The sequence below is a fragment of the Narcine bancroftii genome, chromosome 9 (assembly GCF_036971445.1).
Source record: "Narcine bancroftii isolate sNarBan1 chromosome 9, sNarBan1.hap1, whole genome shotgun sequence".
NCBI classification, from domain to species: Eukaryota; Metazoa; Chordata; class Chondrichthyes; order Torpediniformes; family Narcinidae; genus Narcine; species Narcine bancroftii.
The window spans coordinates 24,381,164-24,396,682 of record NC_091477.1 but is presented as its reverse complement, the minus strand read 5'-3'; the positions used below and the strand labels follow the sequence as shown (position 1 = coordinate 24,396,682).

The window sequence follows — 15,519 nt, the reverse complement described above, 5'->3', positions numbered from 1 at the left end:
GAGAAAGAAGATTCCGAACAACAGTCCCGATGATCCTGGATAAAAGGTTAGGCACCTGTACTCTGTACTGACGAGCAATATATATGCAGGACACTGGTCACTATCTGGGATGAAGGTGGCAATGCACAGAACAGGAAAAGACTGCAGAGTTGTGACCTCATGGTCACCAACATGGACATCGACCTCCATTCCATTAAGAACATCAACAAGGTGTCTTAAGAAAGCAGCCTCAATCCTCAAGAATCCTTATCATCCAGGTCATGTCCTCTTCACACTGCTACCATTGGGAAAAAGGTGCAGAAGCCGGAGGATGAACATCCAGAGGCACAAAAACAGTTTTTCCTCCCCCTTGAGATTTCTGAATGGACAATGACTCAGCGTACCTCACTTTCTCTTCTTCTGCACTAATTTAGTTATTGTTTTAAAAAAGTAATTGACAGCAATATTTGGACCTGTAATGCTGCCAACAAAACAATGAATTTCACGACAATAAATTCTGAACACTGGAGGCTGAATTGACCGTCTGAGTTCCTCCAGCTGCTTATATTCAGAAGGATGAAATGGGAGGCAAGGAGGAACTTAAGACATGTATGACAGGTATAGATTCTGCCAATGGGGAAGAAAACCTATAACAGAAGTGTGTCAGACCAAAGAAAATGTGTTATAAACGTGTCAGTACTGATTTCCTTTCATCCTGCTTTCTTGAAGAACCCCATTTCCATTCTCCCAATTTAGATTTTCAAAATGTCATCTCCCCTGCATTCCTCACCACTCTCTGAAGGTGATAGGTACTAGACTCAAAATGATCCATTTCTTATTTCTCTCCAACCCCCCCCCCCCCACAGGATAGGATACATTTAAACCTGAAACACTGGCTGACCTGCTGAGTTCCTCCAGCTTCTCAGTATTACCATCCTTCCCAAAGGGAACGGCCATGGGTGGCAAGACAAGCCCAGCCACATCACTTCCTCCACACGCCAGGGCAGGAGTGGGAGCCCAAGCGAGGGCGCATGCGTGCACCGCCGGGGTTTAATCCGGTTTTTTATCCGAAATCTGGCGGGGTGGAATCGGCACCGTGCTCTCGCCGACATCTTCCCCTCATGTTTCCACCCCATATCCCATATCCCCCCCCGTTCAAGCACCGGCACCTGCCGCAGTCCTCTCCGTCACCCCGCCGCGAGCGGCGGAGCCACAGTGCGCAGGCGCGCGTGGGCGGAAGTGACGAAGGGCACCGGCATTCGTGCCACTCTTGACCGAGTGCGAGTGGGGTTCGGAGAGCTGAGCGACCAGGTAAGGAGAGCGGGGCGTTCGTCCCTTGCCCACCTCGTTCGCAGTCGGAACCGGTGCCCGGCATCTCCAAGCGAGGAGGCTGCAGCGAATGCTCCCTTTATTCTGTCGTCCTTTCCAGCAACGAGAGGGCAGCGGCGGATAGGCCTCGGGGGTCCACGTCGCTGGCGTCCAGTCCCCTCCCGTCTGGCAGAGTCTTACCCCAGGTGTCCTGAATTCGGACACCTCAAGCTCTTACATTATTCTGTAAAAGTCTGGTTATTTGCAAGTTTAAAAAAGAATTAGACTGGGAAGACAGCCAATGCAAGTGTTCATTACGATTTGATTTGTAAACGTATCATATAATCTCAGATTCAGGGAAGACTTGTCGTTCTTGTAGTTTAAAATGTTAGTTCTGTGGTCACAAATGGTATGGGAAGGAATGCAAATTTTGATTGGGTGCTGTCAGTGGTAAATGGTCTCCAACTGTAACATGAGCAAAAATTAACTGGAAGTCAGAAAGTTTCCCTCACTTGCTGTGAAATGTACTTAAATGTGATCATTCGTTCGGGCGCCTTGCCGTTTGGCCTAGGTGATCATGTCTCTCCATCCATCACGATCTCTGACCCTCTGAATTAGTAATAGTTGCCTCCCCTGTTCTCCTTCCGTGAAGACTCCATCTTTGAGCTGAGACCGTAGTATATGTTGAGTTTGTGATTATACAAGGGAAAAAAATAATAAAGTGGTTTCCCATTTCCTTCTTCAGTTGCATTGTCCATACTGGACAGGTAACCTTAGCCATTGATCAGCTGATTCATCTGCCCAGTGTTTTAGTTTTGCAACTATAAATTCCAATTTGTAGAATCTGCTTGTAAAAACCATCCGCCATCTGTGATCCATGGCTCCTCATGACCCTAATTAGGAGGCTAAACAGGGTGGCCTGTAGGCTATCAAACAGAAGGAGTGCCTTACACCCTTTTTGCTGAGCAATTGCGTAGCACCGACACCGTGAACGTGATATAATGTAGTTGTTTATGGCGTTGGGCATTTCTGAACGTTAGTATACTATTCGCTTTCAGACTTAGGTTAAACATGAAATTAGGCTGTTAACTATATTGGACTTTTTCCCGGTATTTTGCCATAATTATAGTTTTACAGATAAAAGGTTGGTGACAGAATTTTTGGACTTGAGCATTGTCACTCTTCAAATTATAAGTTTCACAACTAAAATTAAGAAGGACAATATTGAAAGAAGTAGAACAGTTGGAGCAAGATATAACAATATTAGAAGATCTTCAGAAATGTGCTTCTGCAGATATGTGAAGGCAATTAATTAATAAAAAAACTTAAATACAACATATTACAAACTTAGAAGTGAAAAAAATGATTACAAGAGCTAAACAGATATTATGAATTAGGTGAATGAACACATAAAGTACTTGCATGGCAGTTGAAATCTGAACAAGCTGAAAAGGTAGTTTCCTATTGAGAATCTCACCATCTGAGAAACCAACCTCCAACTTGATTCACTCTGCGATATTAGGAAATGACTGAACATAAGATCGATAAAAGGTTATGTGGCCAGACAATATCCGAATTGTAGTACTGAATATCTGCATTCCATAACTAGCTGCTTTTATACAGTACTGATGCCTATTTAACAATGTGATAAATTGCTCAAGCTTGTCCTATTCACAAAAAGCAGATCCAATCCAATCTTGCTAAAAATTGGCTGATTGTCAGGAAAAGAATGCAAAGTGTTGTTGACGGTGGTGCCACTTTGCACTTGCATATGATCATTATGCTTACTGATGGCTCATTTGGGTTTTCTTAGGACTGCTTTTTTCGAGACCTTATCACATCCTGGGTCCAAACATGGACAAAGAGTTGAATTCAATAAGTGAGTGAAAATTCTTGACCTTTGAGGCACATTTAACCCAACAGGGCATCATTGAGTCCTGGTAAAACTGAAGTCAATGGGGATCAAAGGAAAACAGGCCAGTGGTTGGTCATATCTTACAGCATGTAGGATGGTTTTGAGTATTGGAGGCTAATCATCCCAGACCATAATTGTGGGATTTCCTCTGAGAGTAACATTGGTCTCACCATCTTCAAATGCTTTGTCAATGATCTATCACAAGATCAGAAGTGGGCAGGTTTGTTGGTTGCACAATATTCTGTACCACTCCCAACTTCTCAGCCTATAAATCAACCCATGCCTGCATTCAGCAAGATCTGTACAACATTCAGGCATGAGTTAGTATGTAATGGGTAATATTTGTGCCACAAAAAATCCAGACAATGACCATCTCACACAAGAAGGAATCTAACCATCTTTTCTTAACAATTAATTAATGTCATTACCATCATTGAGTGACTCAAATGATGTCTTGGTGGTCATCATTTACCAGAAACTCAATATTGTGGATACAAAATTGGGTTAATGAGTTGTTTTGTGATACCCCAGAGCCACTTGAAAGGCTCTGTACAGTTAATAATGTACTGGGATACTCTCTGCTTATCTGGAAAGCAGCAGCTCCAAAGATACTGAAAAGCTTGACACCATCCAGGCCAAAGTACCGAAGTGATTGTGCTACACTATCCAACATCCTAAACATTCATACCCAGAACATGACTGCAGTGTTTGCATCTACAAAATGCACTGTAGATGTGTGCCAGGCCACCTGACTGCTTGTTCCAAGCCTTGCCATTATGGAGACCAGGACAAAAGTAACAGTCTTACTGCCACTTCTATATCTCTCTTTAGGTTGTATACCATTCTGACTTGGAAATGTGTCATCTGTCCTTTATTGTTGCTGGGTCCAAACCCTGCAATGCCTGAGACTACACCATTGTATGAGCACCTTTACCCGAAGGACTGCAGCAGTTCAAGAAGATAGTTCACTATCTCCAAGAGCAATAAGGATGGGAAATAAAATGTTGCCTTTTCCAGCAATGCACAGATCCCAGAAATAAAGTGTTACCCTTCCTCCAAATTATTAATGGAAGTAAGGTTTTCAGCTATTTTGTTTTATGCATTCATATATCTTAGAATTTTTAGGTCATCCAAGAGAAGATATTTCACAGTTTTGATTAATCAAAAACATTGCCATTGTCTTTAATCCCAATTGGGAAGTGGAGTCATAAAGTATCAAGCATATGTTGAAAAGTTCTAAGATGAGCAATATTTTTCCTTTTTTTTTGCAGTGAGTATTTACAATGGCTGAGTTTAATAATTTCAACACAGATTTCTTTCAATCAAGTTATAGCATTGATGACCAAGGGCAAAGTTATGACTACAGTGCTGCAGGGGGTCCTTACCAGAACAGGTAAGTGTATGGGATTGGCAGTCAACTCTGCACTCAAGCTCACCAAAGATCAATAGTAACCGTTAAAATCAATATGCTGTTATGCATTTGTAGTATTTCTGGTTGTGCAAGTCAGATGAGTTAACTGAAGGAAAATTCTCAATTAAATGATGCGCTGTTGGCAGCTATTTCTGTTTCTATTGGTACGAGCAAGGTATTTCGTTGAAGAGGAACAGTTGAGTGTTTACAGTAATGTGTGCATGGTAGTCTTGGTGTTAAACATCACCTTTTTAATATCAAAAATGGAAATTCAATGGGGAAGGAATATAAAACAATCATTTCTTGAGGATAAAGTTCCGGAAAAACTTATTTTATAGGTGCCTAAGAGCAAATCCTGGCATCTTAAACTAAAAGGCTTCAGAAATAATGGGTCTATTGGACACGAGCTTCCAAAATCCATCGATTATGGGAAAACTGAAAATGTATACAGTATCTCCTGTTTGGGAAAGGAAGTAAATATGGAGGTTTAATCACTAGTTAGGAAAGTAAATACAGTGTAGGCCTTTATTGCAATAGGGCTAGAGTGCAAAAGTTGAAACCACAGCTGGAATTTTGTGATAGTTTTGGTTTCCCTGTTTTGGGAGGAATAAAGATGATTCATGGTGCGGGCTGTCATTTGTGTAGTTGGACCTATGTTTGAAATTTAGAAAAGTGAGAGGTTATCAGTATTTCTAAAAAAGGCTTGAAACGTATTGAACTGTGGAGTTTTCTCTTTATGGGGCAAATATAGAAAAAGAGGACATAGTTTGGAAATTAGATCTCCCATTTAAGAATTTTTTCTTCCTTGAGGATGTGAATCTTTGTAATTCTCTTCAGAGTTGTACAGGTTTTGTCATTCACTCTACTTGAGGCTGAGATAGACAAGATTTTGAACAATTGGGTGGTTGACAATTGAGCTTCAGGAAAATTATGTTTGAGGCCATGATTGTGTCTGCTTTAACATGGCACGGTTGGCATAATGGTTAGCACAACGCCTTTACAGCGATTGGGACAGTGGTTTGAATCCTGTGGTGTCTGTAAGGAGTTTGTATGTTCTCCCTGTGCTGTATGTCTAAAATTTAATATTGTGGACTGGTAGGGTGGGCTGATAGGGACATGAGATTTCCTCCTCTTCTCATATTTGATCAAAATAATTCTTCCAAAATCCCTATTGGGCTGGCATTGATTTGATGGGCTGCTTTATCATCAGCTGTGTTATATATTGCAGTATCAATGCAATTTTTTTTAAACAGTACAGCACGGTAACAGGCCCTAGTGACCCGTGAGCCCATGCTACCCAAATACACAAATTAACCTAAAACAATTGAACATAGTAATCTTTTAGAGGAAGTGAGATGTATGGCTCTTTAAATAAATAAATGGATATGGTGTGGAAGGACTCTCCCTGTCACATCATTCCTCTGTCGACTATTTGGCAGATCTACTGTTAGTCTGACTTCCTTGTTCTCCCATCTAATTTTTTTCAAGAACATTTTGAATTTCTGTTCAAAGCTTACCATTGAATAGGCTTCCACCATCCTTCCATTCAGTATAGTGCAGATCAAAACAATGGTGTTTTAAGTTTTCATGTGCCATATCTATTTGGCTAATTAATTTAGCTTTTTGCCCTGATTATTGACCCTATTTCCCACTGGAAATACTTTTTCATTATTACCTTCCATCACCCCTTCCTCTTGATTTTTTTTAAACAATCCAGCTTCTCCGACTCAGAATTAGAATTTATTGTCATGAACATGTCACAAAATTTGTTGTTCAGTCCCAGTACGATTCGGCACCTAACAAGATAAGAGGATGAAAATCCTCACTGGAGCTACATCTTGGGGGGTGGTGGGGGGGGAGGTGGGGGGCAGGACTTGGACAGTCTAATGAGGATAAAACTAATGATGCTTGGTTTTATTCTGGTGACTAGTAGTGCCATGATATCCCAGATAGTACACTGGATAGAAATTGGGATGAACCAGGAAATCTAATATTTTATGGTTCCTTTACAGGCACACACCACAAGCTGGCTATTTTCATCCAACAGGGCCACAACAACCATACACAGGGCAGATCTATCAGCCAACACCAACCTTCACGCCAAGCTCTTCACAATCGGTATATAGTAACAGTTTTGAAGATGAAGCTCCATTATTGGAAGGTGAAAATGCATCCATGGCATTTTTTTTTGGTGTGTTTTGACTGTAACAGGTGGTCTGCTTAGATTTCTGAAGTTATAGTTCCAAAGGGAAATTTGTGTATTTATTTTTCAATCTTTGGGTTACTTTTATTTAAGGTGCTTATTAATGCTTATTTTCAGCATTTCAAACCCAATTAAGTCCTGTGAGCAATGAACCTTGTTTGTGGTGGGGGGGAGGCGTGCACGCGGGGAGAAAGGAAAAGGGAATGAGAGGTTGTATCCCTGCTGAGCTAAGTTTTCAACACTTCCTGAAAATGATGCACCTTTCCTACTTTTTTCCTGGAGGAATGCAATTTGATGTTAAAAGGTAACCATTGTCAATTTGTCTGTGAATTAATAGCTAAAAATGGAATTGCATCTACTCTTAATCATTGTGGTGACGTGAGTGTAGCACGTGCCCAATGACAGTTGGCTGAGATGAATTGCAGAACCTAAGTAGTGCACCATGTTAAAACCGTGTTGCACCAGTCAGAAATTAAATCTGCTGCCTTACAATGTTTGTAGGTTAGCCAGTATATTGTTGTTACCATTTGAAGTCCGGTCTGTTTAATTCTCTACAAGTTCCAGGGAAAAAATCCTAGACATCAAATTGTGTAAAACTTGCATCATAAAGATAAATAAAATGCATTGAATTATAACTTTAGAAACATAATATCCAGAAGGAAATGAAGCATGAAAATCAAAATGGGAAATATTTATATTCAAACTTTGAAATAGCGGCCGTATTATTTTGTAACTTTATTGGGTACATTTTATTTATTTGTAATTTCATATTTTTAATTATCTTCACTTTAACTTTTTAGAACTGGGTATTAATTTTGATCATATCTGGCAGAAGACACTAACTGTGCTCCATCCATTCAAAGTGGCAGACGGAACCATCATGAATGAGACTGACCTGGCTGGCCCCATGGTATTCTGTTTGGCATTTGGAGCTACATTATTATTGGTATGTAATGTTTAGTATTTTACTGATGTGCTGTTTCATGATTAAAATTGCCTCAGTTTGGGTCTAACTAAGTGAAATGTAAGCAATTTGAAAAAATTGCTTGATTATAAATTTACTATGATTCAATAAATTAAAACTGTCTTTGGAGCCAGTCTTGTACTCTTAAATCTTGGGACAGACTGGATCTCCTTCCCTGCCCACTAAGTAAAGCCGAACTAGACTGTTTACAACCTATTTGACCTGTGCTTCTGAAGTTGTCCATGTCATTATGTGGCAGGTGATATCAACTTCTGTCCGTCAAAACCTCTGTTTTGTCTCTCCTAGTTGCCTAAAACGTGATCATGCCTTTGCTACCTCAAGATTCTCCTTTTGTGATATTCGTACAAATTGAATAACCAAAATTCAGCCTTTGAAGTGCAAAAGTGGCTTTTTGATGTCAATAAGTTTGTTTTTCTTAAACTCAGAATGTAACCAAATGCTGTTGAATGCTATATAGTGGCCTTCACTTAGTATTAACATTGATACGTGCACTCTAAATTGCTTACTGTACATGTTACTTGTTATGTACCCAGACAGCAGCAATAGAAATGAGCCCAAACAGTGTTATATAAAATAATATTTTTAATTATTAACAGTATATATCACCTTATCTAATTTAGTTAAACTTATATAAATTTATCTAAACTTACCCACATAACCCCTAACTATGTGTGAATATACTTGTGTATGTGTGTGGAATAGCCTAAGCCACTACAGCTCAGGCACAATTCTTGAAAGGCGGTTCTGAGTTCAGCCTCAGAAATTCAGTGTTGACATGCAGTCTTTAAATGGAGGCAAAGAAGTTCACAAAGTAGGTGAGAGAGACCGGGGTGAAAAACTGTTTATTAAGTAACAAAATCTTTGTCGAGATGCTTCCAGAGAAATTTCCTTTTAGCCACTGTAATGCTCAACAATTCCCTTCAAAAGTGACTTTTTCTTTCCCATGATGAAATTTAACAATGCCCTTTGACCATGATGGGATTCAGCAGGTCCCCTTTGACCCTGACGGGATTCAGAGGGTGACCTTTCATTTTGGTCACGAAATGGTATTCTCACTCCCCTATTACACAGTCAGATTTCTATCTTTCAAATTTTCTTTTATCATACGAGGCCACTTCAGCGCAGCATCTCTTCAAAAGATGCTTCTTCAAGTACTGCTTTCTTAAAATGACCGCCGAGCAAACTCAGTAGTGTGTGTTTAATCTGTTGTCCATTTGGTCTCTACACGTGTACTTCCTCTCTTCAGATGTATCCAATTTAGTACACGCTGTCCTCAGCTTTCCAGCTCACAGTCAGACTCCCAAACATGCAGCTTGATTTGTTCTCTTAAAGTGACAGTCCCACTCAGTTGAAAATCAACTGGGAGCATGTAATACACTAAAATAGCGTAAAACCTCAGATGGATTTAAAATAGAATAGAAAATGCTTCAGAGCCAAGTAAATAGCTAGAATTTGGTGACTACATTGTGCAGGAAATATAGTCATTGTAATTTATAATAGACTGTAATTACAAATTTTAATAAGATTAATGCCCTTTATAGCATTTTGATAAATGGTCAGGATTTGCTGCATTTTTGCATTTAGATGATATGGCATCATTAAGACCAAGAAGCTGCAGGAAATATTAATTTATGAGATCTTCAAAAACTGACTTTTCATTATTTTCCTGTATAAAACAGTAACTGAGGGAAAACAAACATTTCTTGAAAATTTTGTTTATATTGCCTCAGTAGCTTTTTTTGACCTGTGTTGAGGTTATCAAATATCTCTATCTAGAAAATCTTTCCCTTTTTCATTCCAGGTTGGAAAAATCCAATTTGGTTATGTGTATGGTATCAGTGCTATTGGATGTCTTGGAATGTATTGCCTTTTGAACCTGATGAGTATGACTGGTGTCTCCTTTGGATGTGTGGCCAGTGTCCTTGGATACTGTCTTCTTCCAATGATTGTCCTATCAAGCTTTGCTGTGATTTTCTCCTTGCAGTAAGTATCCATTTTAATTTAACTGTAGAAATTTTAATGGAAATTTCTGTGGAATATATTACCTATATAAGAGATTGAATCAGTTTTGGAACCAGGTAAAATTATTCTGAGAAGCATTCTTGTTTAACTCCTACTTTTGTTTTCTCATGAATACTAACTGGTGTAAAATATAAACAATGTATGTATTGTGACAGAATTGCTATTTATCTTTAGTTATATATATATCTTAGTAAAGTTATTTTGTGGGATGGCTTTGAGATGGCTATTTTTGGAGTTGAAGCGTCTGGAAAAACAGCAAATAAAGATTAGAATTGAATGCTTTATTCAGTTGCTGGAACAGTAGTGTTCTGAGAGATGCCAGCTTTCAAATAACTAAGTTCTTGATTCAACGACCTGTGCAGACTGGCTAGACTCCATTGGCTCATGATTCATACTTTTAAAGAAGGCATTATGAACTTCAAAGACAGAAATGTGATGAGACATTTCTGAGAAACATATTACTGAACCAGAGGCATTTTGAAACCAGAATGACTATCCTGTGGGGAGGAAAGGACTGAAGATACAGTAGCTAGATAAAGGTACTGTTATATGTTACTCCTGGTCAAAGAAGAATATGTGGTTTTTGAAGGAGGAAGACCAATTCTGACTCTCTCTTTAAGACAAAGAAGGCAGCCTCGTTGTCTCCCTAGAGATGTTCACTTTTGATTAAGAAAGCAAAAGAAATCTTGCATTTGAAACATAGCCATTTGTAGATGGTTACTTTGTTCAGCCCTTGCCTGGGTTTGTGAAATCATCTTGGAAGAAAATAGCCACTTCACTGACTCTTTGAAAAGAGGACAAATTCATCGTGGGGAACACAGATTCCGAAACCTTCGTGGAAAAGAGGGGAGATGGTGGAAAATCATTCGCATGAAGAAACCATTCTCTGAAAACAACTCAACAGGAAATTCGTGAGTTTTGAAGAAGTCTGATACCTCTCATTTAATCCATAATTGCTTTTGAACAGCAGTAAAGACTGACTTTCAACACAAAATCTTTCTGAGATTGAATTTTAAAATGATCTCTTCAGAATACAGATTAAACTGTAATAATTTGGGTTTTCTCTCACTCTCACGTTAAGTTTAGAATTAAGAAGTATGTAATTAATAATAAAAATTATTGTTTTGAAGATACCATTGTCCTGGTGAATTACCATTGTTGCTGGTCTAGTACATCACAATACATATTGGTTTGTTCTAGAACAGTGCATATATGTGAACATCTTATATTTATGAATGTGCATTGTTTTAATATTAAAACCTTTCCTGTGAACTATATGCATTTAATGTTAATTCATTGTTACATGCAAAACATATTTGTCTTTGCAGTATGAACTGTTAATAAGTGCATCTGTATCTACATTTTTGTATGTTATGCACTTAAGTTAAATCGTGTTAAGGTGAAAGGTTCTTATTCTGGATTGAGTGGTCCAGGAAAGTGGGGTGGGGGGGGGGGGGGTGAAACTTACAGACCCACATGTTTGGATTGGTTTTGGAGGGGTGGAAGTGCGATCAGAATGGCATGACTTGGTGGGCATTTTGGGATATTTAATAACCAATAAAGGACGTGAAGTGAAAGAGTGCAGTATAAAGTTCTGGAACAGAAATTCTTTTTGTTTCTGCTGGTACTGGTAGTTAATCTGCTATGGCAATGAAAGGATGGATTATATTCTGTTTAGCAAAATTTGGGAATCCTTGGATATATCCCAAGTGTGTGGCTTCCAAAAAACGTAGCTTGATCCTGTACGTAAGTAAAAAAGGCTGCCTTCTCTTCAATATGGATTATGGCTGTCTCAGTTGTGTTGATGTGGAGAGCTGGCAGTACATGGAATTCAAGTTCTGTATTGTTGACCAATAGTCAACTGTTGCTAATGTATTGTCACAGCAGAGAGAATGAGGCAGGAAACAAGGGAATTAGATTAATCACAACAACTGAGAACTGCACGGTGCCTTTAACGTAATTATCTGGACTGAATAGTAAGATTCTTTACATCTGTCAGCCAAACTCTTGGTCAACGGCATGCAGTTTTCTAGTATCCAGAGCATCTTCATTGGCACAAAATAGATGGTATAAAATGGACTGACATTGTATATAGAACATAATGTGTAATTGCTGTAGAAATAAATCACTGCAAAATGTGGTTTATCTAACACTAAAACATTGATATAGATTGAGGGTCTAGTTTAAATAATCATAAATTGTAATTTTTAACTTTAAATCCGATGCACATACAAGGTTGACTCAAAGCTACTACAGGTGCATGAAGCATTTCATTGATAAATGCAGTGGTACGGGCAGAAGCATTTCAGTGGTAAAGATTTTACTTTTTTGTATACAAACTGTACCATACCTGTTAATTTTGAGATCTTAATTTTTGCTAGTCTAAAATGAAACTGCTTCTCCATTGCATGATTGCACTGCCATCTGCTGGAATCAGGCTACATAACTTGCCTGACTGATTTGAATTCTTCAATGTTGTTCAGTTTTGCATCTCTTGGTATCATGTAAAAATTAATGTACTAGATGGAAATATTGAGTATTTTAAATAAGATATTGTCCACATCAGAAAGTCATTAATTTAAAAATAATAACATGGGAATGCTAATAATGATATTTTCTTTTTCCTTCAGAGGTATGCTGGGCATAATCATTGCTGCCGTCATTATCGGCTGGTGCAGTTTGTCAGCTTCTAAAATCTTTATCTCTGCCTTGGCAATGGAGGGACAGCAGTTACTGGTGGCATATCCTTGTGCTCTATTGTATGGAGTATTTGCTCTTATCTCTGTTTTCTAAAGGTCATTGTGAATGGAATGCAGCTCCATATTCTGAACTTGAACATAAACAGATACAAGTCCCTTGCATTCATTTGGTTTAAAGACTTTGGCCTCGTGTCACCAAAATAATTGTAACTCTTCTGATGCCGAGATTTTGGGGAGTAATTGAAACAACTTTAATTTCTGCTTTTATTGCTGCATTAAGAACTCTCTTAAAAGGGGCTGATAATACTATGAGCACAGGTGGGAAATCAAAATTCCACCATTTTCAATATTTTGCTGAATGGCGTTATATTAAGAGGTTTGCTTCTGCCTTTTAATGTTGTTCCACCATAATGTGGGGAAGAATGTTTCAAATATAATGTTTCTATGAGCTGGAATGTCAGGACCACCAGTACATATTTCTTCAAGAAGATGAAAATAGACCATTATACAGTACACTAACATTTATCTGCAGAAGGAGATGAGTGCAATACTGAAAAATTAATTCCAGTTCAAAATTCACTTGTGCTTCATGCAATCTCTGGACCAAAATGCATTTTTCTTTCAGGAGTCAGATTTTAATCCTGGGGTGTTGCAGAATCTCTTTAATGTTTATTCAAGGAAAGATCCCAGTCAAACAGAGAGCAATTTTATTTCTTGGCTATGTAGCATTAATTGTTTTTGCAAATTAAGAATCATTTGACAACTGTTTATTTGGCCCATGGAAAAGGTAACATAGTATTCTTTTGGTTTGTTTTTTTAAGTTGCCTGTTTATTTTTTCCTGTTTATGTACATATTAACCATGCAATTTGTAATAAATTGGTTAATCTCTGGTTCAAAATGTATCTTTTTCATTTTAATGATTGTGATGAAATCGCTGATGTACAAAAAATTGTTAACTGGCTCCATGTTGAGCTTCTGGACTTGTTCTAAAACCTTTTGTTGGTCTTCAGTCTTTATTCTGACGCCTTCCTAATTTTTGCTTATACATTGAAGAAAGAGTGGTACAGTTAGCATAGCATTTAGCACCACGCTCTTATAGTGCCTCACACTGTCTGTAAGGAGTTTTTAGGTTCTACCTGTCTGCTAGGGTTTTCCTTGCGTGCTCTCACCAAACAAACAAAAAAAAATGCCTGGGGTTATAGGTCAATTGGGTGTAATTCGGCAACACGGGCTCATGGACCATTTAGGGCCTGCTACCATGCTGTATGTATAAATATTAAAAAAGGCTCAGGCCTGAGATGGCAGGAATATATCTTTACGTCCTGTGGACACTGTAAGATTGGCTGAGTTTCTCAAGCAGTTCTGTGTTTTTACTTCACTCACAACATCTACAGTCTTTCTGGTTTCTCACTTTATTCAAACCCTTTACAAGTTAACAGGATTCATGTTATTGAAGCTGGGATCTGTGCCTGCAACATTGCTTTGCTCTTGTGTTTAACCAAGTTTCCCTATTCTGATGTTTGAATGGGTTACATTGAGCCTTAAATTAATCAGATTGGGGAAATGCTTGCTGCATTGGAAAGCCTTCATTAATGGCCAAGTACATGCAATTTGGCACAGGGCTTTACATGTTGCTCGGAGATGATTCTTTCTTGTCGAAATGAGTCCAGTTTCATTTGTGATTTTAGATCCAGCATGGTTGTTGGCTGATATCATTTTGGGCTGGTTGATAGTTGGACTGCTCTTCTACAAGTTCAGTGTAGAGACAATAGATGCAGGTAGCCCTGGAGGATCTAACAGAACAGCAAAATGTCCTCTAACAGTTCTCAGACTATTGCAATAAAACACCACCAACCCCTCCCCTCTCTGCTTACTTTGTTGTAGAGTGCTTTGTGATGGACAATTTTTGGTGTCTTTCTCAAAGGAAGACTGCATTGGTATTCCCTGCCCACAAGTAGTTTTGTCATGATACTTGCTAGCTTGGACTGCTCTACCTATGTCAAGATGGAGCAGTCCATAGCTCAATGTTTTCATCATAGAGCATAGTTTGTCTTCCAAGAGTCACTGTAGCCTTCAGTATAGGGGTAATGACTGCAGCCATTGAAGGGGCTTAGCATAGGGAAAATATTAAATGAATATACAGAAATACTATTTGAAGAATCATAGTCACACAAAACAACACAGGCCCTTGGTTCATGTTGACCATCAAACACCCACATATACAAATCCTATTTATTATCATTTGGTCCTTCTATGCTATAAAGATTCAAGAATTTGTAACTTGTATTGGATTATTTTTGGTTTTTTTATGGTAAGGCCTAATAAGTGTTTTGATAATAATCAGGGATGGGTTGGAGGAATGAAGTTGTTGGGTATCACACAATGACTTATTTGAGGAATGCAATGGAGAAAGTAGCTGCTCAGATGATTCGTACATAATTGATGAAGAACTCGTTCCATCTTAATGTAAAATCTGGAATATAATGTACAGGGTGGTTTTCCCACCAATGGAAGTGTATTCTTGTGATAGAATGTAGCAAAGTTTTAGCAGTTTGATTCTTTGATCCTGCTAGAAGAATTTAAATGGTGTTGGGCCTATCCTTGAGTTTGGAATGAGAGGTGGTCTCATTGAAACTTGCAGAATTTTGGTAGATCTCAACAGGGCAGCAATGATATTTTCTTAAGTCTAGAAATAGTAGTTCTGAGGTAAGAACAAATTCTTCCCACCCTTATCTCTCACCTCCAGAGGTTATTGAATCTTTGAGCCTCCACTCAAGTATAGAATGCCAATGAATGATTGTATTCAGGACAAAGAAAAACATCTGTTTTTATGTTAGAGAAATGAGGTATGTTTGGTTTGTGAAGGTAAATCAGTGGTTTTCAGACTTTTTCTTTCTACTCACACACCACCTTAAGTAATTCCTTACTAATCATAGAGCACCTACGGCATAGGGATTACTTAAGGTGATATGTGAATGGAAAGAAAAAAAGTTTGA

At 38.5% G+C, this 15,519-nt stretch overlaps 1 protein-coding gene across 4 annotated transcripts; it reads left to right on the top strand.

Annotated features, from left to right (window-relative positions):
• Nucleotides 1-1,185: 1,185 nt before the first annotated feature.
• On the top strand, nt 1,186-13,421 carry yipf5 (Yip1 domain family, member 5). 4 transcript variants are annotated; one of them, XM_069898462.1, is made up of 7 exons: nt 1,215-1,290; nt 3,101-3,166; nt 4,474-4,595; nt 6,626-6,774; nt 7,617-7,762; nt 9,603-9,784; nt 12,454-13,421. In XM_069898462.1, exons 3-7 carry the CDS (start codon nt 4,486-4,488, stop codon nt 12,614-12,616), a joined length of 750 nt encoding a protein of 249 aa, XP_069754563.1. In that variant the 5' UTR covers nt 1,215-1,290; nt 3,101-3,166; nt 4,474-4,485; the 3' UTR covers nt 12,617-13,421. The 4 variants fall into 4 exon arrangements, with proteins under 4 accessions (XP_069754566.1, XP_069754562.1, XP_069754563.1 ...); XM_069898465.1 differs by lacking the exon at nt 3,101-3,166 and having other exon boundaries at nt 1,186-1,290; nt 7,680-7,762; XM_069898461.1 differs by lacking the exon at nt 3,101-3,166 and having other exon boundaries at nt 1,186-1,290.
• Nucleotides 13,422-15,519: the final 2,098 nt, after the last annotated feature.